Consider the following 23133-nt stretch of genomic DNA (forward strand, 5'->3'; position numbering starts at 1 on the left):
TGTCAGGGATAGAATCCTTAAGTTCTCCCGTGAGCTTGCCTATAGAGCACCGTTTTAATGAAGTCATCAAACTCCAGTACCACACATGCGTTAGAGCCCAAGGGCCAGTCCCCGACAAGGTTTCCTTGGTGCTCATTAGTCCTGGAGCCCTCCTGTGTTAGGTGAAATAGAATGTCAGAGCCTGGAGATGACAGAATGCGGGTCTGCCTTCTCCTGCATTCTGGTGCACGGAGACTCGGCTTCCAGCACTAGTGTGGCAAGAAGTGGTTGAGCAGAGCACATTCAGCAAGGGTCTGTGTTGATTTGGGTAAAAGCCAAGCTGCTGTAAGAAAGACCAAAAAAATAAAGGCTAAAACCAAATGGAATTTTCTTTCTCACATAAAGCAGAGGTAGGCAGGAGTCCAGGCCAGGTAGGTGGCCTTTTGCCGTGATTCTAGCTGTGGACTTGGGGACTTGGGTTCCTTCTGTCTTATTACTCTGACATCCCATTGGGTTTAATCTCACCTGTCTCATCCAAGCAGTCTCACCTGCACCTCAGTTCTGCTCTAACTCCCTGGAGGGGGAACAGGTGGTTTCATGGGCACACCTAAATGCAAGAGGTCAGCCAAGTGGCTGTCTTCCCTGCGCAGACCCAGGAGTGAGGTTGGAGGTGGGTAAGAGAAGGAAAGGATAGTTACTGGGAAAGTTAGCCATTACTGTGACAGCCCTTGTTTAGGATGTTATAGACTGGGTGTTCCCTTACATTTAATAAAATCAGAAGACTTGTAAGACATGTAAGCCAGATGAATTTCTTTTTAATGAGAAGCCAGAAATTGACTGACACAGATGGAAGGTGCACAGAAACCTCAGATCCTGATTGTACATGTTGCGGCGCTTTTCATTTGAGGGTTCAATTAGATGTTTTTCTTTCTGCTCAGGGAAATATAAGCGCTCCAGCTGGGTCCCATATTCCAGAACCTTGTTCCTTCTGAATTCCCGTTGAGATCCTTCATCTTTGTAGCAGTGACTTTGTACTGGAATTAAAACCTGACTTCTCCAAGCAGTTCAGGAGAGAGCATCAGGAGATCTTGTTAGTCATTATAGGTGGAAGAGATCATGGGAGATGGGCAGGTGGTTCCTGTCTCTGCACACCTGGATGGTCTCTGCTATCACAGGCTCGAAGTCTTCATTCTCAGAAATTTTGTTCCTAAGCAACCTAGTGGATTCATTTTCAGAGGCAAACAGTAAAACTGGGTGTAACTTCAGAGCGTCTGTTGTCATTTAAAAAGTAACAGGCATGAATGTGCATACCTTCTTCATGATCGACAGGGCTTACTGAGAAAGGCCAGGGTTATCAGTAGCTGCGGCTTCAGATCTTAGCTGGGAGGGTGAGAATAGTAGGGGGGAGGAGGCAAAGATTTTTGTGATTTTCATGCAGGAACAGGTTCATACTGTGGCTTATGCCCTCCAGGTGAACAGATTTCAGACTACAGTAGACCTGAAAGTTAACAATGACTCCCGTTTCCTCTGTTGGAGTTATGGTTTCAGAGGCATGTCTGGGGTCCTGGGGTCCTGGTACAGGCGCAATACCCTATTGGAGGTGGCCAGGGACCCAGGCTGCCTTGATGCTGGTGGTCTCCTCTCCTCCTTCAGTGGATGGGAGTGGTACTGGGGATTGCTGGAGTGGGAGAGCTGAGTGAGCGTAGTTATAGCCCCTCATGAGCAGAATTTTAGGTTCTGTAAGCTCATTCCATGCTGTCATAGTTATGACGCATTCCATTTCTGTAGGAAGCCTTCAGGAAGGCGTGTGTGTATGTGTGTTGGTGGTGGTGGGGGGACCTCTATGTGGGAGTTGCTGGTGAGTTCCTGCTGATGTGGTTTCAGTGATTCTCAGTTCAGACTGGTGAAGATAATGTATATAGTTAAATCATGGTGTAATTCTTTATATATGTGGAATTGTACCAAGCATTACAAGATATTTAGGATTCATGAATTCAATGAACCGAGTGCCAGCAGTCCATTTGTGACAATCAGCAGTCATGGTGACAGTCGGCAGGGTCCCCACACGTCTCTGCACGTCTGTGAACCAGACACGAGTAGCTCCTGGCTGTCTTCTCACTTGCTGCCTGACTTGGGGAGTCCGGTTTTTCTTCTCTATCCTTTTTCCCTTTCTTCCTGCATTTCATTTAATGATCAAAGGTTATAATGGAAGTTCTGGGTGGTGAACAGAATGTTAAATGGTGAAGTTTATCTAGAGTAGTGGCTTTTAAACTTCAAAAAACATACATCCCACAGTAAGAAGTACATTTTTTATCACATGTACAAAACATATTATAATTTCACAAAACACCTCCTCTTAGAATGGTGCAGTCTGGTATTTTTTGTTCTATTTTTCCTTCTATACAAGTGGTTATGAGTCAGTAAATTAAAAGACCTCTTGTGTCAAATCTCAGACAGTGAATGGTTATAGTCATACACAGTTTTATGTACACATATACATGTAGGCAGAGATTCTCAGAGGTGTCTTCTGGCCAGAAAGGGAGCAGAGTCCTTCTTTAATAACAAATTGTCCTCTTTGGAATGGGGAGAACAGGAGACTTTTGAAGAGTGTTTAAAAGCCTTGGGATTGAGACTCCCCTGGTGGTCCCTGTGCAGGGGGCCTGGGCCTGAGTCCTGGTCAGGGAACCAGGTCCCACAGGCCGGGACTAAGAATTCGCGTGCCACAACTAAATGTCCCGCATGCTGCAATTAAAACCTGGCACAGCCAAATAATTGTTTTCTTTTTAAGGGGGCTTCTCTGGTGGTCCAGTGGTTAAGAACCCACTTTGCAATGCAGGGGATTTGGGTTGGATCCCTGATCCCACATGCCACAGGGCAGCTAAGCCCATGCTCCGCAGCTACTGAGCCTGCGCACCACGACTAAAGAGTTAGTATGCTGCTACTAGAGATCCCGAGTGCCACAACTGAGACCTGACACAGCCAGATCAACAGATAAATCTTAAACAGTATTAAAAACAAAACACCTTGTTACTAATGGCTTATGCCTTGGTGACTTTTGGTTACCAACTCCCTCCTGGGTCATCACTGAAAGTGTTAGTTGCTCAGTTGTGTCCAGTTCTTTGCGACTGCATGGACTATAGCCCACCAGGCTCCTCTGTCCATGGAATGCTCTAGGCAAGAATACTGGAGTGGGTTGCCATTTCCTTTTCCAGGGGATCTTCCTGACCTAGAACTCAAAACCAGGTCTCCCTCATTGCAGGCAGATTCTTCACTGTCTGAGCCACCAGGGAAGCATTCATTGGGTTTGTGTAATTGAGTGGCATGGCATGGCAGCGTTATTATGGCTGTTTAGTCCTAAGTTATGTTTATTTTTAGTAAGTCACATTTGAAGAGCTCTTTACTGCCAACAAAATACTGGACTTCGGTTCAGATTAATTCACTTAAACTCAGTGGTTGCTGGCAGACAGAGGGTTAGCCAGTTCTGCAGAGGAGGAAATGGGAATGAGGCTGGCAGAGTGACTCGGTCAGCTGCACTATGATCAGCGGCTGAGCTGAAATGCAGCCAGGTCCTCTGACTCCCAGTCCAGTCCTGCTCACTGTGAGTGATACAGCAGGAGCTTGCCTGGAAGTGTCTCCTCAGAGGCTGTGAATCTACAGTCCCTCTTGGTGGCTTACTCCCTTGGCCCAGGTGGGAGGTCTTCCCCCTAGTGTAGGAAGCCCCTGCGGTGATCCCAGGGGTTAGGGTTAGAAGGGTTAGAGCCCTTAGGGTTAGGGTTTAGGGTTAGGGTAGGGTTAGAAGGGTTAGAGCCCTTTCGGTATTTTCCCTCCCAACAGAAGCCGGGGGCATCCTGACCTGCAGCTGTGGTGCCAGCCTTGGAAGCAGCATCTGGCGGAGGGGCGGTCTCATTCCAAACACATCCGTGTCACTGAAGCCAAGAGTAGGGAGGAAGCCCCAAGCTATAGAACTTTGAACGGGGCGATGGAGAAGCCCCTGCCCCTGCCCACCTCTGTGGAGGAGTCCTATATCACCAGCGAGCACTGCTACCAGAAGCCCCGCACCTACTACCCAGCTGTGGAGCAGAAGCTAGTGGTGGAGACCCGGCGCTCTGCCCTCGACGACGCTGTCAACCCCCGCCACGAGAACGGTGATGATTCCCTGTCTCCACGCTTGGGCTGGCCTCTAGACCAAGACAGGAGCAGAGGGGACAGTGACCCCAAACCCAGTTCCCCAAAGGTTTGTGCTTGTGTTTGAGATCTTGTATCGTCTCTTCCCAGGGCTAAATGTTCAGTGGAAGATGTTTATGATAGAGTTGTGTTTATTTTAAAATTGCATATAAATCTGTTTATCATATTCTTTTTCTTTTGTCTTTTAAAATGAGTACAAAGTCAAAAGAGCCCACTTAAACCCCAGATATCATTGGTTCTAGGAAATGTCGGCAAAATGGCAGAGTCAGTGGTGGTGAGGGTGGAGGGGTCGGAGGCAGCCAGAAGAAAAGGGTAATTGACTGGAACTTGACAAATGATAACAAGTTAGGAAAATGAGGTTTTTTTTTCCTTCGGTGCAGTTTATCATTGCATCTGGGTGCTAATCCTCAGCAAGAGCAGAGAGCAAGTCAAGTGTTCTGTCAGGCGTAAGTGTTTCAGTACAATTCTATGACGACTTTACTTTTGACTTTGTAGCCCTGGCGCAAGGACAGTCCATTTTGTCCAAATGTTTGCTGGTTTAATCAGTTTTCCCGAGAGATACTCCCAGGTTCTTGTTACTCACGCCGCTCTCTTCTGGGGCCCTGTGTGTTCTCTTGCCAGTGCTCCCTGGTCTCATTCGTCTCGTCCTCAGTTGTCAGTGAAGGGGTTGGGTGATGAGAGCTTCCCCACCCTTGTCATACTTACAGTCACAGACTCCACTGAGTGGGGTGATATCACCACCCTAAGTCCATCGCCGCCTCTCGCTGAGGGGGAGTGGCCTAGATTAGAAGCCCCTCAGCAGTGGGCATTATACCTCGTTCAGCCTGTGTCCTTGCCAGGGTCTAAGCAGGGCTGGGTAAGGCTGGTGAGGACAGTCTTTGGAGGCAGACCCAGTTTCAAGTCTAGGCTCTGCCACTTGCTGTGTGACTCTGAGCAGGTCCCTTCACCTCCTCAGAGGTGTCTCCTTACCCCCTGCCAAGTGAAGCTGGTGATGGGGACCTCTCAGTTTAGTGTGCGGCACACCTGTGAGAAGCTCTCAGCACGTGGCTCTGCACACAGTCACTCCTCCATAGATGTTAACTGGAACCTATTTCATTTCCAATCAATGAATGAAGGGTTGCAGTCACAAACCCCAGAAAAGGTTTGTGGTCATGCAAATTATGCCAGTTGCCTAGAGGCACCTGGAACATGATGAAAAAAATCAAAGCGTCCTGGGCCTAAACAAGGCAGGTAGAGTTAAAAATCTCTTTCATGACTGGCAGGTTGACCACAAGCCAGCACTCTGTTTTATTCACATTATCCTATTTGAGCCTCATGAACTTTTAAAGTAGGTTTTACTACTACTTCTTTCCCATGAGGGAATAGAGGCCCAGAGAAGTGAAGTAACTCATCCAGGTGCGTGCGTTCAGCAAGATGTAGAACTAGGACTTAAAATTAGTTTGTCTACATACGAGCACCCACATACTAACACTCGTCCACACTTGCCCTGCTCTACTCTGATCCCAGGTTTCAGGAAGCGGTTCTTTGAGGCCTGCTTCGGCCCTTAGGCATTGGGCCATTCATTGGGAAGCAGCTTGGGCGCCTCCGAGCCAGAGGTCTGCGCGGCCCTGAGGCGGTTGTTATTATTGTTATTGTTATTATTATTGGTGTGGCAGGCCCGCTGCTGCCCCGTGCCTGAGAGAGGACGGGGGCAGGGAGGTAGCGATTTGGACTACTCGAACTGCAACTGGGTTCTCAGATGGTTGCAAACACTGGCTGGTTGGAAAAAGAGGCTGGGAGCTGTCTCCATTCAGTAACTTTGATGCTCTTACATCCCCAGGTGAGGGAATATGTCTCCAAAAAGGTCCTACCTGAGGAAGCCCCTGCCCGGAAGCTGCTGGACAGAGGTGGAGAGGGGTTGCTGAGCTCCCAGCACCAGTGGCAGTTTAACCTGCTGACACACGTGGAATCCCTTCAGGACGAAGTCACGCACAGGATGGACTCCATTGAGAAGGAGCTGGATGGTAGGGCTCCCTGTCCTTGGCAGGCTCTGTGGACCAGTAGGAAGAGCTGCTTTCTGAACCCTCTGATTTGGCTTTCCAGGGATAGCTGTGTTCTTGCCTCTTCTGTTAGTCCCCTCATCTCCATTCTCCCCTCAAGATGGCCAAGCTTGACTTTCAGTATCGACCAGGCACTTCTAAGGGCTGTGTGCTGCCAGGGGTCCCGCCTCACTCTCCCAGTCCCTTCTGCCCAGGAAAGAGCGTAGCGGAGCAGCTGGGCTCTGCTGTGGGCGGTGTGTGTCCTGAGCAGGTCTTTACTGACCGAGTTCTGTGGGGAGCTGATACTTGGATGCTTTGAGCTTTAGCATGTCTGAGGATTAATCTGAAAACTCCTTCTTTACAGCCTTTGCTAAAATCTAAAATGGAGCCTTCTCCTCTTTATCAGCAGATATTTTAGAACTTGACTGAGTCATTTATGTTGCCCCCAGACATGTCCCCTGATGTTGAGTTATCAGATGGGCGTGGAGGACTGAAATGTTGATTCCCAGGGTGTTGTCAGTTTGGTTTTTAAAGACAGGCTTCTTTCTTTTTTGTTCTCTTGTTTCCTAATTATTATTATTTTTTCATCCTTAGAAAGAAGCCTGATTAAGAAATAAATGTTTCGTTTGCGGATTCTGAGGATAGCTAGGCTATTATTACTATAATTGGGGATGAAATAACTCAGAAGAAAAATCCCATGTGTTAACATAAGCAAAGGTCACAGGGTATGGGTGAGGTCAGGCTAGAGGAGGACAGCTATCGAGAGGGGAAGCGAGAACAGGAAGGCTTCCTGGAGCTCCAGGGACTGAAGTGGATCCTTGGAGAGAGCTGTGTTTCTTGCTACAGGAGGGGTGACTGAGGCAGGATGCTAAGAGGTGGCCCGGTTGGAGGACAAAGACTAATGTGCCCTCACGCTTCCTGGCCTGCCCCAGAGGCAAACCTGCTGAACTGGGGATTGCAGGCCAGTCCAGGGTCCATTGTGAGGGTGTTGCTGAAAGCTAGAGTGTTTCTCTCTCTCTTTACTCCTGAAAGGTTTCCTTGAGCTCCTTAGAACTCTAACAGATGCCAGGTCTATGGAAAACCTTGCTAGTAGAAAGCTGAAAGACGGTCCAGTGATGGACTGAAAATTGTGGAATTGACTCTGGGTCCCTGAGAAGAAGCTCAGGCACCGTAGAAACAGGGCGAAGGTTCTGTTGTTGCCAAAAGAAGCTGCCCCGAGGGGAGAGGTCAGAGCCTACTTACTTAATCACTGATGTACCCCCTCCCGCCCAGCTTGGGCTGCTCCAGCCCTGAGCTCACTGAGTGGACAGTGTGGCCAGGCCAGGATGAGAAGCCTGAACTCCCTTCTCTGGGCTTTCAGAGTGCTCTTTATGTGTCTTAACTCATTTGGGGCCGCATACTCTGTCTGTATTCTTACATTCCAGGCCCTGAGAGGTACCAGAAGCAAGAAAATCAGTTTTAAGTTTAAAGATTTTATTCACGTAAACAGACTTTGCGTTGTATTTAATTAAGATTCTTCAAAATCCCATTTTATTTCTACTATCTTCATTTCATCTAAATACCTCAAGATAAACTGAGCCTTTATAGGAATTTGTATATAATATTCCTTTTTAAAAATCTAATAAGCTGTTATATTGACTGACTATACTTTAACAAATGTCATTGTTTGAGTATTTAACCATTATTTAATAACTTATGTAGTTGTGTGAACAGTCTTATAAAACTAAAAGATAAAGATATTTAATGAGCATGAAAACACTGAATATTTTAGCATTAGATTTTTTTTTTTTTTAATGTTATCTAGATGGTCTCTAGATGGTCTGGGGGAAGGTATTTGAAATGAAACTTTATTCTTATAACCTTCTGCCTTGCTTGCACTCATTATACCGTTGAGCTTCCTTAAAAGAAAAACTTGGGGTTATGGTCCAGCACCTGGTGTGGAGAGAAGGCCGGCAGGCTGGATGCTGGGGTCCAGAGGAGGTGCTGTTGGCTCCCACAGTTATGTGTCTGGTCTTCATTTCTGCAGATCTAGAGAGAAGACTTCCCCCTTAGCGGCTCCAAACACTCCTCCTAACCAAGTTCATAGACTATGAGTGGCCTAGACCATGGGTCCCCAACCTCTGGGCCTCAGACTGGTGGTACCTCCTGTCAGATCAGGGCAGCATTAGATTTGAAATAGTGTGCAATAAGTGTCGCACAGAGTCGGACACGACTGAAGTGACTTACTCGTAGCCGTGGCCGCAATAAGTGTAATGCGCTTGAATCATCCTGAAATCTGCCCCCTCACCACCCCTGTCCATGGAAAAATTGTATTCCACCAAGCTGGTCCCTGGTGCCAGAAGTTTGGGGACCTCTGGGCTAGACTCTTCTAGTCTGCACACTGATTGTTTCTTTCTCCCTATGTGTGCCTACTGGGTCACCAAGGTGTTGGGGGACATCTTAGGTGAGCCTGAACCAGATCTGAGGTATTTCCAATGGCTTTAGCAGGGGCCTCTCAGCAATTGTGAGCTTCCCAGGTGACTCAGTGGTAAAGAACCTGCTTGCCAATATAGGAAGACATAAAAGACATGGATTCTATCCCTGGGTTGGAAAGATTCCCCTGGAGGAGGGTACAGCAACCCACTCCAGTATTCTTGCCTGGAAAATTCCCTGGACAGAGGAGCCTGGTGGACTACAGTCCATGGGGTCACAAAGAGTCAGACACAACACCAGCTGAGTGCACACACACACGTTCAGCACTTGCGATGGCTTCTCTTGTTGCGGAGCATGGGTTCTAGGGTGCTGGGGTCGCAGTAGCTGCAGCACGTGGGCTCGGTGTTGCGGCTCACAAGCTCTAGCACAGAGTCAGTGTGTGGCACCCAGCCTTAGTTGCCCTGTGGCATGTGGGATTTTCCTGAACCAGGGATGGAACTGGTATCCCCTGCATTGCACGGTAAATTCTCAACCACTGGACCACCAGGGCAGCCCCATCCTATTATTTTTAATTACAACTGAGGATAAGTGCTCCAAAGGAGAGCAAGTGATAGCATAGCACGGTGACTCAGGGACCAGACTCAGATTATAGAGTGGAGTAGGGTTCCCTGAGAAATAGCTTGCAGGGGACAAAGGGTTTAGAAACGTGGGAAGGAAGATGAAGGACTGGTCTGAAGAGGGCAGAGGAGTGTGTGCAAGGCTGCAGATTGCTTGAGGAACAGGCCCTGCATGGTCTTCCTCTTTCTGCACCTCTGGCTTGAGGGTCCAGAAAGTTCTCAGTACAGGTTGGTGCACAGACTAGAAAGACTACAGGCAGGCTGGGGCAAGCTTCAGGCCTGCCTGTGGGGGGCGGGGTGTGGGGGGGGGCTCTTGTTAAAGAATCAGGGTTCCTGGATGACCTCTCCCCAAACGCCAGAGCTTAAGGGAGTGGCTTGGGAAAGAAAAAATATCTTTCTATAGAAAAATCATGCTCTCAGAAGCAAGACAGCTTTTTAGATATTGAGCTAATGATAATCAACTTTGTTATTACCTGGTTGTGCTCAGTAGTATCCAGCTCTTTGTGACCCCATGGACTATAGCCCACCAAACTCCTCTGTCCATTGGATTTCCCAGGCAAGCACAGTGGAGTGGGTTGCTATTTCCTCCTCTAGATGATCTGCCCGACCCAAAGATCAAACCTGCATCTCCTTTGTCTCTTGCACTGGCAGGTGGATTCTTTATCATTGAACCACCTGGGAAACTTATTACCTGGTCATCTTACATTAAATATTTAGGAAATGAAATCAGAGTATTCAGTGCTACTCATGCTAGGAATCAGTATGAAACAAATCAATTTACGGAGATAAAAATAGACCTTTTTAAGTCCTGTTAGAGTCACTTTTCTTAACAGAAGGCTAACACACCAGGCTCTCTGATTTTCAATATGGGAAGGCCTTATGAAGGTACTCTTGCCTGGAAAATCCCATGGATGGAGAAGCCTGTAGGCTACAGTCTATGGTAAACTACAGTCTATGGTGGGCTAGTCTATGGGGTCGCAGAGAGATGGACACGACTGAGCAACTTCACTTTCACTTTCACTCTGAAGGTGGGGCAGTAACACTGAGAAAGGTGGGTATCTCAAAGCCTACTAGACTATAGACTAATGCAATAGTCATTAGCTATGTGTGGCTAATTAAAATGGAATAAAATTTAAATTCAGTTTCTCAGTTGTATTTGCCACGTTTTAAGTGCTCAGTAGCTAAATATGGGTAGTGGCGGTATTAGACAACACAGACATAGCCCATTTCCATCATCACAGAAACTTCTATTAGATGGCACTGCTCTGCAGCATTTAACTTTGTCCGAGGGGTAGTACTTCCCAGAGAGGGTGATGAGTCAGTGTTGCTTGAAATGGTCTCCCCTCCCTGCTGCTCCCCCACCCCCAGTTAGTGGTCAGATGAGATAAAAGTGCTGACATTCTTGCAAATCAAGTGTTGGGAACTCACCGGGTCCTATCTCTCTTCTGCCCACAGTGTTGGAGAGCTGGCTGGACTACACTGGGGAACTGGAGCCCCCGGAGCCTCTGGCCAGGCTTCCACAGCTCAAGCATTGCATCAAGCAGCTGCTGACGGACCTGGGCAAGGTGCAGCAGATCGCGCTCTGCTGCTCAACATGAAACTGGGCACCCCAGACTAATGGGGGCACAATCCTGGGGTACCTGCAGGAGGAGCTTCACGTATTTAAATAAATAAACCTAGCATGCCGAATGCACGTGACACCGACTGACTTCAGGGATCTGGGCAGGGGTGTGATGGACTTGGACAAAGAGGCCATTTTGGCTGCTGGAAGGGAGGGTACTCTGATCTCAAAGCCTACCAGGAAGGTAGCAGATAGACTATTGGGATTCCCTTCTTCTGTGCACATTGTTGAATGGAGAGTGAGTCTTTTTGCACAAACTTCACTTGAAATCGTGCCACTGATGATAAATGGAATGAGAGCCAAAAAAGTGTAGTTGAAAACAGTTGTAAATTCAACTTGCAGCTTATTTAATTGACTTCTCTGTCAGGTTGGGGCATATGCCAAGCCTTCTGGGTTTCTGCCTGGCATGAATTTAGGCAGCAGGCATCATTTTCATTTTTCCAGCTTCGTGGGAATGTCGTGACTTCACCCTTGTGTGGAGGTTGGGAAGGAGTAGAGGCCTGGGCCGGCCTGCCTTCTCCCTAGAACTCTTCACTTTCTCACCACCTCTCTTGCATGACTTCATGGTACCGGGGATGAGTTTTGTATGCTTTCACCCCAGAATTGGCTGGGTTGTGTCTTTTGTTGCAGAACCCATACAGCCTGTGGAAGAAGTAGAATCTCACTGTCATAAGAATCTAGGAGGAATCCCAAAACGGAAGCAGACAGGGTCTGGAACCCGAAGGACAGCATTTTCTACCCACTTCTTAATATTGACAGCTTACCAGTTCTATTTAATGTCCCCAAAATGGTTCTCCCAAATTTGAACTCTTTCACTGTAAAGATTTGCTACAAAGATGTGGTTTGGGAGATGACCTTATTTTATATTGTAAAGAAACCAGATTCTACATCTGCCGCTTTTCTCCTTCCCTGAAGGGTATATGTTCAGTAGTCAGCATTTTCAGAATTGTTTTAATATACTTTAACACTTTAAATTTCCTGTTTGTATTATTTTGTGAGATCAAGGTGATTATGCTGCTTAAGGTCCAGGTACAATTTGTACCTTTGGAGACAATATTTGTTACTCTCGCAGGTTACGGTTCCACGTGTAATTGTTTTGTTTTTTTCTTACCAGGTAAAGTTAAAGAAACTGTTCCATGCTTTGAGGAATGACCCATTTTACCATTTAGTTTTCCTATCACTAAAGGCAAAAATCAAAGCACATTTGTCCATTAACACTCACGAGTTAATTCTGGGTTTATGGATCTGTAATGTTATATGCTGCAAATCTTTACTATGTAAACGTGAAGTAGCCAATATCTCAATAGCAATGACAGGATCTCCGGTGACCTCCGGGATGGTTAGGCTTTATGGCACAGGTAATCGTGGTCACAAGGGCCTCTGTACAAAGATCTGTTTCAGGGAATGCTTTGTCTAGTGATTTAATTCGCCGTTTGATATAAAATGAATATAGGGCAAGTTGACCTGCTGGAGCTTATGTATCAGAGGGAATACATGTGGCTACAACATCTGTGATAAAGCTGACACAATTCCTCTATGAGGTTGCTTCCCATTGCTAATGTTAGTGCTTTCGGTGTGGGAAGAAACACTCACGGAGTGTGCATGGCATCTGTCTGTATTTTGTACAATTTATCAGATGGCCACATTTTAAGAAGTGTGTGATGCTTGTCCGAAAAGGGAAGAAACAGGATGATTTTCTGTAGCCACAACTGTGAGGTACAGTGATTTGTATTGATATTATTAAATTACTGATTTTTCTTTCCTGAAAACACATTTGACCGTCACTTCTGGGGAAGCTGTAACGGTGGTCAAATCTCACGTTTTTTTCAAGATGGAAGAAGAAACTGAGTTACCCTAACTTTACCAAGTGGTCATTAGTGGGTTTATTTTACGCTTTTTGTAAAGGAAATAATCCCTTTTCACTCATTGTGACTTTTGTCCTTTGGGAAGCAGGGATGACTCTGAAGTTCTGACCACTTCAGTGTGCTTCCCTAATTTAAAGCCATGTTGGAGGGGCTCCATCCCCAATTCCTTGGTCAAGTTGAATTAACCCCAAGCTGGAGCACTGGAAACTGTTCTTTGCAAATATTACTGTTACCATTTAGAAATATGAACACTACCTAAGTTTTCTTTTGAGAAAAACTATCCACCTATAAAAAAGAAAAATTGCCTTGACAAAAACAGTTCTGGTTTGACTAATCATTTTGTTTCTTTAAGTGACGAGTGTATGCAAGGTGGACCCTTGATGAGCCAACATTGCACTGTGGATACATATCTATGTTTACGCGCTGTTAGAACAGAAGGCGCTGTATATAGAAATGTTGCTTTGAAGCAATATTTGCAAAACATGCAAACTTCTGTATCTGTATTTGGAAAAATAAAACAGGTTTTTGTTGCTACGTTTCAGTCACTTGTTATCTACTCAATCTTTAATGTGCATTAATTTTCCATAAACATTACCTTTTAAAGCAAGTCTGCTTTTATATTCTAAATAGATTTATCTTTGGCAGGGAGGTAGCCATACATGCATGCTCAGTCATGTCCAACTCTTTGTGACCCTGTGGACTGTAATCCACCAGGCTCCACTGTCTATGGGATTCTCCATGCAAAAATACTTGAGTGGGCTGCCATTTCCTCCTCCAAGAGATCTTCCCAACCCAAGGATCGAACCTGGATCTCCTGCATTGGCAGGTGGATTCTTTACTACTGAGCCACCTGGGAAGCCCTGTAGGAGCAGATGCGGGCTTAAATCCAAAATTCCAAGGAAGTATACAAAATACTTTTGAATTCATTTAAGTGTCTAATATTCAAAAGTAAAATGCCCCATACCACCCTCTAGCGCAGACTGACTCATGCTCTGTGGTGTGAGCTGCAGGACTATTACCTTTTTGCTTGTTGAAAGCAGTGCAGGGAAGACAGGTCTGGCCTTTCTTGTATTAAAAGATGGCACCCATGACAATTAGGACCCTTCTGAAGGACAAGCCAAACGACTTTGGACCCCAATCAGCTCCCTTCCTGGGTGTGCAGAAGACTCAAGAAATGGAGTTATACTGCAGAGCTTCCCTATTATTTGCCAAATCTCTTCCCTTCCTAAACAATTATGCTTATTTTAGAAAGTTAGGAGTAGCTCCAACAATGTAAATAATCCATCAGTTCACACCAAATCTGTTACTAAAATCTTTCAAGCCTAAAATTTGGTAAGAGAGGGGTCTGGAAGCTTAAACCAGAATTCACAAGAACTAGCCTCTCTAGGTAAGGACCTGCAGTGAACACTTGTTAAAACAGCCCTGTAACTTGGGCCTTTGTGGGGAAGCCTGCGCCCACAAGGTAGGCTAATGGAACAAGTTGAGGGCACTATTGTTACAGCAGCAGCCCGTTAAATCAGCACTTAGTTACAGTCACCTATTTGCCTGCACGACCCACAGCCACAAAGAAGATTGTACCACTGTCCTCTATCCGCTGAGGTAGGAAAACAAGCTCAAATTCTAGCCAATGAGAGGTACAGGCGAATTTGGAACCAGGCTGCCGAGTCCTCACTGCATAGGCTCCAACCAAACAAAGGAAAACCATGTGGGGCTCTGGGGAACGCGCAGGAAAAAAATACCCAGATGTGGAGACCCATAGCCAACACATAATGATCCTACAAAAGCCAATGAAGGCCAAATAAGTAAGAAACAAAGGCTTTATTCTCATAGGTCCCCAATTGGTTTCACAACTAACCATAGAGGGTGGAAATAGGTTCGGGAAAATAAACACGAGAAAGGACGGACGGAAAGGACACACGAGATTGCAAGAACTGCCAAAACTCATTTTTCATTATCCCGTATTGGGGAGCCAAGCTCACGGTCCCGGACCCGATCATGGCTCCAGTCCAGAGTGCCTGAGTCGGGTCGCCCGCAGCTCCGCCGCTCAGCCAGTGATGCGCACGTCGGTGCGGCGGCGAAGCCGCCGGGCCCGCGCCGCCTCGGGCAAGATGGCGAGCAGCTGCTCTTGCACTAGCATCTCCACGATCTGCTCCTTTGTGCGGATGTCGGGGCGCAGCCACTGGCGGGAGAGCTCCCGAAGCTGTCGGAACGCCTCCCGTGGGCCTGCAGCGTCCTGGTAGCGGAACTGCCGGAATCGCTGGCGGAAAGTCTCTGGGCCAGGCCGGGAGCCGCCAGGACCTGGAGGGGAGCGCGGAGAGGCTTCGGCAACCGGCGCAGGGCCCTGGGGTGCGGGTCCGACAGGCAGGTCTAGGGCGGCGGAACCCGCCGCAGGAGGCTTAACATTCGCTTCGGGGACCGTGGCGCTGGGATTGGAGGAGTCGGGGATAGATGGGGCTTCAGGAGTCGAGGAGGAGCCCGCAGGGTCACCCTCCGTGCCTGAGCTCGGGCCAGCTCCTTCTTCTTTCCCCGAGGGTGGCGCGGAGCTTCCGGCTGGAGCCAAGCTTTGCTCGGTAGCCGCCATGACTCCGGCTCCACGCGTCGCTCTTTGTCCAGCCGTTGTTGGCTCAGCTCTGCGTCTGCAAGGGGGCGGGGCAAAGGGGACTTCCTCTACAGGGCGGAGCGCGCGACCCTGAGGGAGGCGGGCAGAGGGCGCGCCGAGCTTACCAGCGCCGGCGAAGCGCCTGGGGCGGCCGGAAGTGGGCGTGCCCGCTGCCTTCTCTATGATGAGCTCTGCGCACAGAAGTCCGGAAGCCGGGTCTGGGCTCCCGGAAGCGGCGCCCCCTCGCGTTCGCACGTCGGGTCTGGAGGTGGCGGCGCCTGCGGGGCTGCAGACCAATCTTAGCTCGCCACGGCTGGCTCCGGATGGTGGCGCCTTGGAGGACCTGTTCGAAGAGAAGTCCGAGGAGGAGGAGTCGGAGGAGGAGGAGGAGCCGGAGGAGGGGTCGGAGGAGGGGTCGGAGGAGGAGCAGGTGCCGAAGCCACCGCCCAAGCCGGAGGAGGCGCGCAAAAGCGTCTTGGCCCGCCTTGATCGCTTCAGCTTGCAGGTGAACTGTGTCCGCCCCTGCAAGCGCGCCTGTGTACTTGGCCCTGATTAGGATGGTGGCGAGCCGAGGACTCGCGCGGGCTGGCGCCCGGCTGGTGGCAGGACAACGGGACGGTGGTCAGGCACTGGGGAGGGCCCAACTCGGGAAAGTTCTTTGGCTCAGTCGAAAGAGAAGGGCAGTACACTCACCTGGTTGTGGGTGGATGACGTGTGCAAGGTTCTCTACACATGTAGTAATAAAAGTTGGCCGTCTTATGGCGCAGAGTAAATGCCCAAGAACTCTGTTATTATTATGCCTGTCTTCTGAAACCAAGAGACAGGTGGCTCTGTGGGTTCTGCTATTAACTTTAGGATTACTAATGCGTAGCCTCATATAGGGAGAAGGCAATGGCACCCCACTGCAGTACTCTTGCCTGGAAAGTCCCATGGACGGAGGAGCCTGGTAGGCTGAAGTCCATGGGGTCGTGAAGAGTCGGACAGGACTGAGCGACTTCACTTTCACTTTTCACTTTAATGCATTGGAGAAGGAAATGGCAACCCACTCCAGCGTTCTTGCCTGGAGAATCCCAGGGACGGGGGAGCCTGGGAGGAGGCCATCTATGGGGTCGCACAGAGTTGGACACGACTGAAGTGACTTAGCAGCAGCAGCAGCAGCTTCATATAGTGGCCTCTAGCCACGTGTTTACGAGCCCTTAAAGTGTGGCAAGTCGGAATTGGGATGTGCTGACATGTGAAATACACACAGGACTTAGTATGAAAAGAAAGTAATGTAAAATATCTCAATAATTTTTTATATTGGTTACATGTTGGATTGATAATACTTTGCATATATTGGGTCAAATAAAATATATTGTTAAAATCCATGTCTGTCATTTTACTTTTAAATTGTGGATGCCAGAAAAATTTGCATTCCATACATGGTTTTCATTATATATTCGTTGAACAGTAAAAGCATGCTACCATGTGGGAGTCAGGCTGCCTTGGTGAAATCCCTGCAGGGTTTATTTGCCAGAGTTGTTGAGAGGATTAAATAGTAAAGACTTTGGGAAAAAGTGAAAGTGTTAGTCACTCAGTGGTGTCCAGCTCTTTGCGACCCCATGGACTGTAGCCTGCCAGGCTTCTATGTCCATGGAGTTTTTCAGGCAAGAATACTGGAGTGGGGTGCCATTCCCTTCCCTGGGGGATCTTCCAGACCCAGGGACCGAACCTGGGTCTCCTGCATTGCAGGCAGATTCTTTACTGTCTGAGCCACAGGTAAAGAAAAGTCTTTTTAAATGTTTGTCTTCATTAAGTAAATTGCTGTCTCTGAGCTCTAGCTTCATTATCTGTAAAATGTGGATGTACTAGAACCTACTTCATTAGGAAGGAGAATTCAATGAGATGATGTAGGTAAAAGCATGTAGCTCTGACTGCACTTAGGTAAGTGATAGTATATTCTGTTTGACAGCTGGCTCTCAAATATGTTTTGTATGCCCATTTTAGGGCTTCCCTGGTGGCTCAGAGGTCAAATAATTGGCCTACAATGCGGGAGATCCGTTGGTTAGGTTAGGGTTCAATCCCTGAATTGGGAAGATCCCCTGGAGGAGGGCATGGTAACCCACTCCAGTATTCTTGCCTGGAGAATCCCCATGGACAGAGGAGCCTGGTGGGCTATAGTCCACGAGGTTGCAAAGAGTTGGACATGACTGAGCGACTAGGCACACACAAGCAAACTCACATGCCCATTTAAAGGCTTCCCAGATGGCTCAGTGGTAAAGAATTCACCTTCCAGTGCATGAGACACAGGAGATCAGCATTTGATCCCTGAAGAGGGAAGATTGCCTGGAGAAGGAAATGGCAACCCACTCCAATATTCTTGCTTGGAAAATTCCAGGGACAGAAGAACCTGGTGGGCTACAGTTCATGGGGTCACAGGAGTCAGACACGACTACATGCACACAATCATGCCCATTTTACAGACAAGAAAACAGAAAGACAGAGGTCCTTTATGAAAGGTTTTATATAACCCTTGTAGTTCCTTTGATTTCTGCGCAGAAGGAGTTGGCCTCTTTGACAACCATCAACATGCCAGTGGCCCTGGTACAAAACTTGCCTATCCCATAGGATGTGCTCTTGTAGTTGAGTTAAAGTAGATCCTCACAGAACAGTGTTCACAGCCTGAAAACCCTGAAATTCGTCTTCACAATGAATCTTTAATGTTTTAGCGGGAGCCAGTCTCCTTCCTTTAGACAAGGTACTCTTTTCCAGTCAACCTTAGTCCCCACCACTCCCTCTCGTTCTTTGAAGTAGAATGTTGTTTCATGTTACATTAACATTCAGAATAGTTGATTTACTATTGCTCTCAGGTGGTTGCTTTCCTAAAAGCTGATATTTTTCTGTCTTTTCAGCAGTGGGAAAAACAGGGGTCTAGGGTTTGTTATACCTACCAGCTTCAAACCTCTACTTCCTCTGCCACGACCCTTGGCGGCTGGGTTTGCTGCCCTGAGTGAACCAATAGTCCTGTTTCCTGTGTGGTAACAGGCAGTGGGTATCCAAGGCTAAGAAGCCTGTTGTGAGGATGAGAGGTCCTGGAAAGCCTTCACTGGGAAGGGGACCTTTAAACCTAGACTCAAGAAGAAAAAGGATGGAATTAGGGGTGTTCCAGGCAGATGGCCCTGTGTGGACTAAGGCATAGAGTGAATGGGAGTGAAGCTTTGTGGAAACTAGGCTGAGGAGTGACAGTCATGAGAAACTAGTCTTCAGAAGTGATAACTGAGGTTGGACGATCAATTAGAGATTGAATCCTAAAGAGCCTGAAATTCCATGTTGAAAAATTGAATCCTTGTCCTCTTGCAGAAGGGAACGAACTTGTGGTAGTGGGAATTCCAAATGTTAGAGTTCTAGCCCATTTCTTTCATCCCTCTTGGAACCACAGAATATTAGAGATGGAAGGAGAGATCTCAGAGATCTACTAGAATTGTGGACCCTTAGAATGGCAGGGACCTTGGAGATTAAATCCAAAAATCAGATTCAGTTATTCTAAACTTTTAATGGGTCAATGAGCCCCCAAAATCTATTTTTTAAAAAAGTTATAGTATCTCTTCCTAGAAGAAGGATGTACTTATATACTTCTGCATACAATTTCAGGTAATTTCAGATTTCCATGAACCCATCCAGAGGACTGAGGTTATTTTTAAAATGTATATTTACATGTATTCTCTTCTCTTAAATTTTGCAGGTCAATAAGTCAAGATACCAAGAAGCAAAGGATTGGTTCAAAATCAAAAACCTAGTAAGTGTTTCTCAGAGGACAGAATTCTTTTGACTTCCTAGTCCAATGCTGTTATCATATTAGGCATTTTTATTAGCATTGAATGGTTGGAAAGCATCACCGAGTCAATGAACATGAACTTGGGCAAACCCCAGGAGATAGTAACAGAGAGGCCTAGTGTGCTGCGGTCCAGGGGGTCGCAAAGAGTTGGACATGACTTAGTGGCTGAACAACAATTAGCATTAGGTTGGGAGCGCATAGAAATGGATCATAAATCATTCATTTTGTATCACTTAGCTTCCAACACAAGGCCCGACTCCCAGCTGACACTCAGTAAGTGTTGATTAGAGGACAAACAGTGGATTGCAGACCATCTCTGTGAAGAGAGAGCTCCAATATGATTTCCTGTCTCTTTTAGAGACTGGTGTCTTTTGATGGCACACAGTTTGGGGCTTTTGGAACAGAAGCCTGGATACCTTTTTTTTTTTTTTTAAAGCATTTTATTTGGAAATAATCATAGAGTTGTAAAAAATTGCAAAAAGAGTGCAGACTTCACTCAGTTTTCCCCAATGGTAACATTTTGTATACCCATAGTACAATATAGTTGTATAAAACCAGAGAGTTGACATTGATATAATCATTATTCAGTGTTCGCCAGTTTTATATGCACTCATTTGTATATGTGTGGAGGCCTGTGCAGTTTTGTCCTATATATAAATTCATGTAACTGTTCTACCATCAATATCTAGAAATGTTTGATCACCACAAAGATCCCTCATGCTGCTGCTTTATAATCATGCCCATTCCTCTCCCATACCCCATATTCCCAACCATAGGTAACACTAATCTGTTCTTCGTCTCTTTAATTTTTTTCATTTCAAAATGTTATATAAATGGAGTCATGTAGTATGTAACTTTTGGGGACTGGGTTTTTTTTTTAATTCAGAATAATTCTCTGGAGATTCATGCCTCAGAGCAACTGAGCTTGTGAGCCACAACTACTGAAGCCCATGCAACTAGAGCCTCTGCTCTGCAACAGGAAGTTCAGTTCAGTCACTCAGTCGTGTCCGACTCTTTGCGACCCCATGAATCCCAGCACGCCAGGCCTCCCTGTCCATCACCATCTCCTGGAGTTCACTCAAACTCACGTCCATCAAGTCAGTGATGCCATCCAGCCATCTCATCCTCTGTCGTCCCCTTCTCCTCCTGCCCCCAACCCCTCCCAGCATCAGAGTCTTTTCCAATGAGTCAACTCTTCGCACGAGGTGGCCAAAGTACTGGAGTTTCAGCTTTAGCATCATTCCTTCCAAAGAAATCCCAGGGCTGATCTCCTTCAGAATGGACTGGTCAGATCTCCTTCAGAATGGACTGGTCAGATCTCCTTGCAGTCCAAGGGACTCTCAAGAGTCTTCTCCAACACCACAGTTCAAAAGCATCAATTCTTTGGCGCTCAGCTTTCTTCACAGTCCAACTCTCACATCCATATATGACCACAGGAAAAACCATAGCCTTGACTAGACAGACCTTTGTTGGCAAAGTAATGTCTCTGCTTTTCAATATGCTATCTAGGTTGGTCATAACTTTTCTTCCAAGGAGTAAGCGTCTTTTAATTTCATGGCTGCAGTCACCATCTGCAGTGATTTTGGAGCCCCCCAAAATAAAGTCTGACACTGTTTCCACTGTTTCCCCATCTATTTCCCATGAAGTGATGGGACCAGATGCCATGATCTTCGTTTTCTGAATGTTGAGTTGTAAGCCAACTTTTTCACTCTCCTCTTTCACCTTCGTCAAGAGGCTTTTTAGTTCCTCTTCACTTTCTGCCATCAGCGTGGTGTCATCTGCATATCTGAGGTTATTGATATTTCTCCCGGCAATCTTGATTCCAGTTTATGCTTCTTCCAGCCCAGCGTTTCTCATGATGTACTCTGCATATAAGTTAAATAAGCAGGGTGACAATATACAGCCTTGACGTACTCCTTTTCCTATTTGGAACCAGTCTGCTGTTCCATGTCCAGTTCTAACTGTTGCTTCCTGACCTACATACAAATTTCTCAAGAGGCAGATTAGGTGGTCTGATGTTTTTCTGGAACTCTCTTGATTTTTTGATGATCCAGCGAATGTTGGCGATTTGGTCTCTGGTTCTTCTGCCTTTTCTAAAACCAGCTTGAACATCAGGAAGTTCACGATTCATGTATTGCTGAAGCCTGGCTTGGAGAATTTTGAGCATTACTTTACTAGCATGTGAGATAAGTGCAATTGTGCGGTAGTTTGAGCATTCTTTGGCATTGCCTTTCTTTGGGATTGGAATGAAAACTGACCTTTTCCAGTCCTGTGGCCACTGCTGAGTTTTCCAAATTTGCTGGCATATCGAGTGTAGCACTTTCACAGCATCATCTTTCAGGATTTGGAATAGCTCAACTGGAATTCCATCACCTCCACTAGCCTTGTTCGAGGTGATGCTTTCTAAGGCCCACTTGACTTCATATTCCAGGATATCTGGCTCTAGGTGAGTGATCACCATCATGATTATCTGGGTCATGAAGATCTCTTTTGTACAGTTCTGTGTATTCTTGCCACCTCTTCTTAATATCTTCTGCTTCTGTTAGGTCCATACCATTTCTGTCCTTTATCGAGCCCATCTTTGCATGAAATGTTCCCTTGGTATCTCAAATTTTCTTGAAGAGATCTCTCGTCTTTCCCATTCTGTTGTTTTCCTTTGTTTCTTTGCATTGATTGCTGAGGAAGGCTTTCTTATCTCTTCTTGCTATTCTTGGGAACTCTGCATTCAGATGCTTATATCTTTCCTTTTCTCCTTTGCTTTTCACTTCTCTTCTTTTCACAGCTATTTGTAAGGCCTCCCCAGACAGCCGTTTTGCTTTTTTGCATTTCTTTTCCATGGGGATGGTCTTGATCCCTGTCTCCTGTACAATGTCACGAACCTCAGTCCATAGTTCGTCAGGCACTCTATCTATTAGATCTAGGCCCTTAAATATATTTCTCACTTCCACTGTATAATCATAAGGGATTTGATTTAGGTCATACCTGAATGGTCTAGTGGTTTTCCCTACTTTCTTCAATTTCAGTCTGAATTTGGCAATAAGGAGTTCATGATCTGAGCCACAGTCAGCTCCTGGTCTTGTTTTGTTGACTGTATAGAGCTTCTCCATCTTTGGCTGCAAAGAATATAATCAATCTGATTTCGGTGTTGACCATCTGGTGATGTCCATGTGTAGAGTCTTCTCTTGTGTTGTTGGAAGAGGGTGTTTGCTATGACCAGTGCATTTTCTTGGCAAAATTCTATTAGTCTTTGCCCCACTTCATTCCATATTCCAAGGCCAAATTTGCCTGTTACTGCAAGTGTTTCTTGACTTCCTACTTTTGCATTCCAGTCCCCTATAATGAAAAGGACATCTTTTTTGGATGTTAGTTCTAAAAGCTCTTGTAGGTCTTCATAGAACCGTTCAACTTCAGCTTCTTCAGCATTACTGATTGGGGCATAGACTTGGATTACTGTGATATTGAATGGTTTGCCATGGAAACGAACAGAGATCATTCTGTCGTTTTTGAGATTGCATCCAAGTACTGCGTTTCGAACTCTTTTGTTGACCTTGATGGCTATTCCATTTCTTCTGAGGGATTCCTGCCCGCAGTAGTAGATATAACGGTCATCTGAGTTAAATTCACCCATTCCAGTCCATTTTAGTTCGCTGATTCCTAGAATGTCGATGTTCACTCTTGCCATCTCTTGTTTTACCACTTCCAATTTGCCTTGATTCATGGACCTGACGTTCCAGGTTCCTATGCAATATTGCTCTTTACAGCATCTGCAACAGGAAAAAACCCCACAATTAGAGAGTAGCCCCCACTCTCTGCAAATAGAAAAAGCCTGTGTCAACAATGAAGACCCAGCGCAGCCAAAAAAATAGTAAATAAAAGTAACGTGTACATGTCAAAAATAAAATAAATACATATATATATATATATAAAAGATAAGTTATCAGTGGACAAGAAATTCAGATTTTCAACAAAATTTAGATTTAGTAATTCTATTTCACTTACATTACACCACATACTACATATATT

At 46.3% G+C, this 23133-nt stretch overlaps 2 protein-coding genes across 4 annotated transcripts in view; one reads left to right on the forward strand and one right to left on the reverse strand.

Annotated features, from left to right (window-relative positions):
* PHF20 (PHD finger protein 20) overlaps window positions 1-13231 on the forward strand; it is a 127781-nt gene extending 114550 nt beyond the window's left edge. For all 3 annotated transcript variants that reach the window (XM_070801583.1, XM_070801584.1, XM_019972344.2), the window contains 3 exons: window positions 3814-4213; window positions 5984-6167; window positions 10667-13231. In XM_070801583.1, coding sequence (XP_070657684.1) covers window positions 3814-4213; window positions 5984-6167; window positions 10667-10809 — 727 coding nt within the window. In that variant the 3' untranslated portion in view covers window positions 10810-13231. The remainder of the gene's footprint in view (window positions 1-3813; window positions 4214-5983; window positions 6168-10666) is intronic.
* Window positions 13232-14496: 1265 nt separating this feature from the next.
* On the reverse strand, window positions 14497-15351 carry SCAND1 (SCAN domain containing 1). Its single transcript, XM_019972346.2, has one exon. The coding sequence runs from the start codon at window positions 15276-15278 to the stop codon at window positions 14742-14744; it is 537 nt and encodes a 178-aa protein (XP_019827905.2). The 5' UTR covers window positions 15279-15351; the 3' UTR covers window positions 14497-14741.
* Between the last annotated feature and the right edge of the window lie 7782 nt (window positions 15352-23133).

This window comes from Bos indicus, chromosome 13, assembly GCF_029378745.1.
Source record: "Bos indicus isolate NIAB-ARS_2022 breed Sahiwal x Tharparkar chromosome 13, NIAB-ARS_B.indTharparkar_mat_pri_1.0, whole genome shotgun sequence".
NCBI classification, from domain to species: Eukaryota; Metazoa; Chordata; class Mammalia; order Artiodactyla; family Bovidae; genus Bos; species Bos indicus.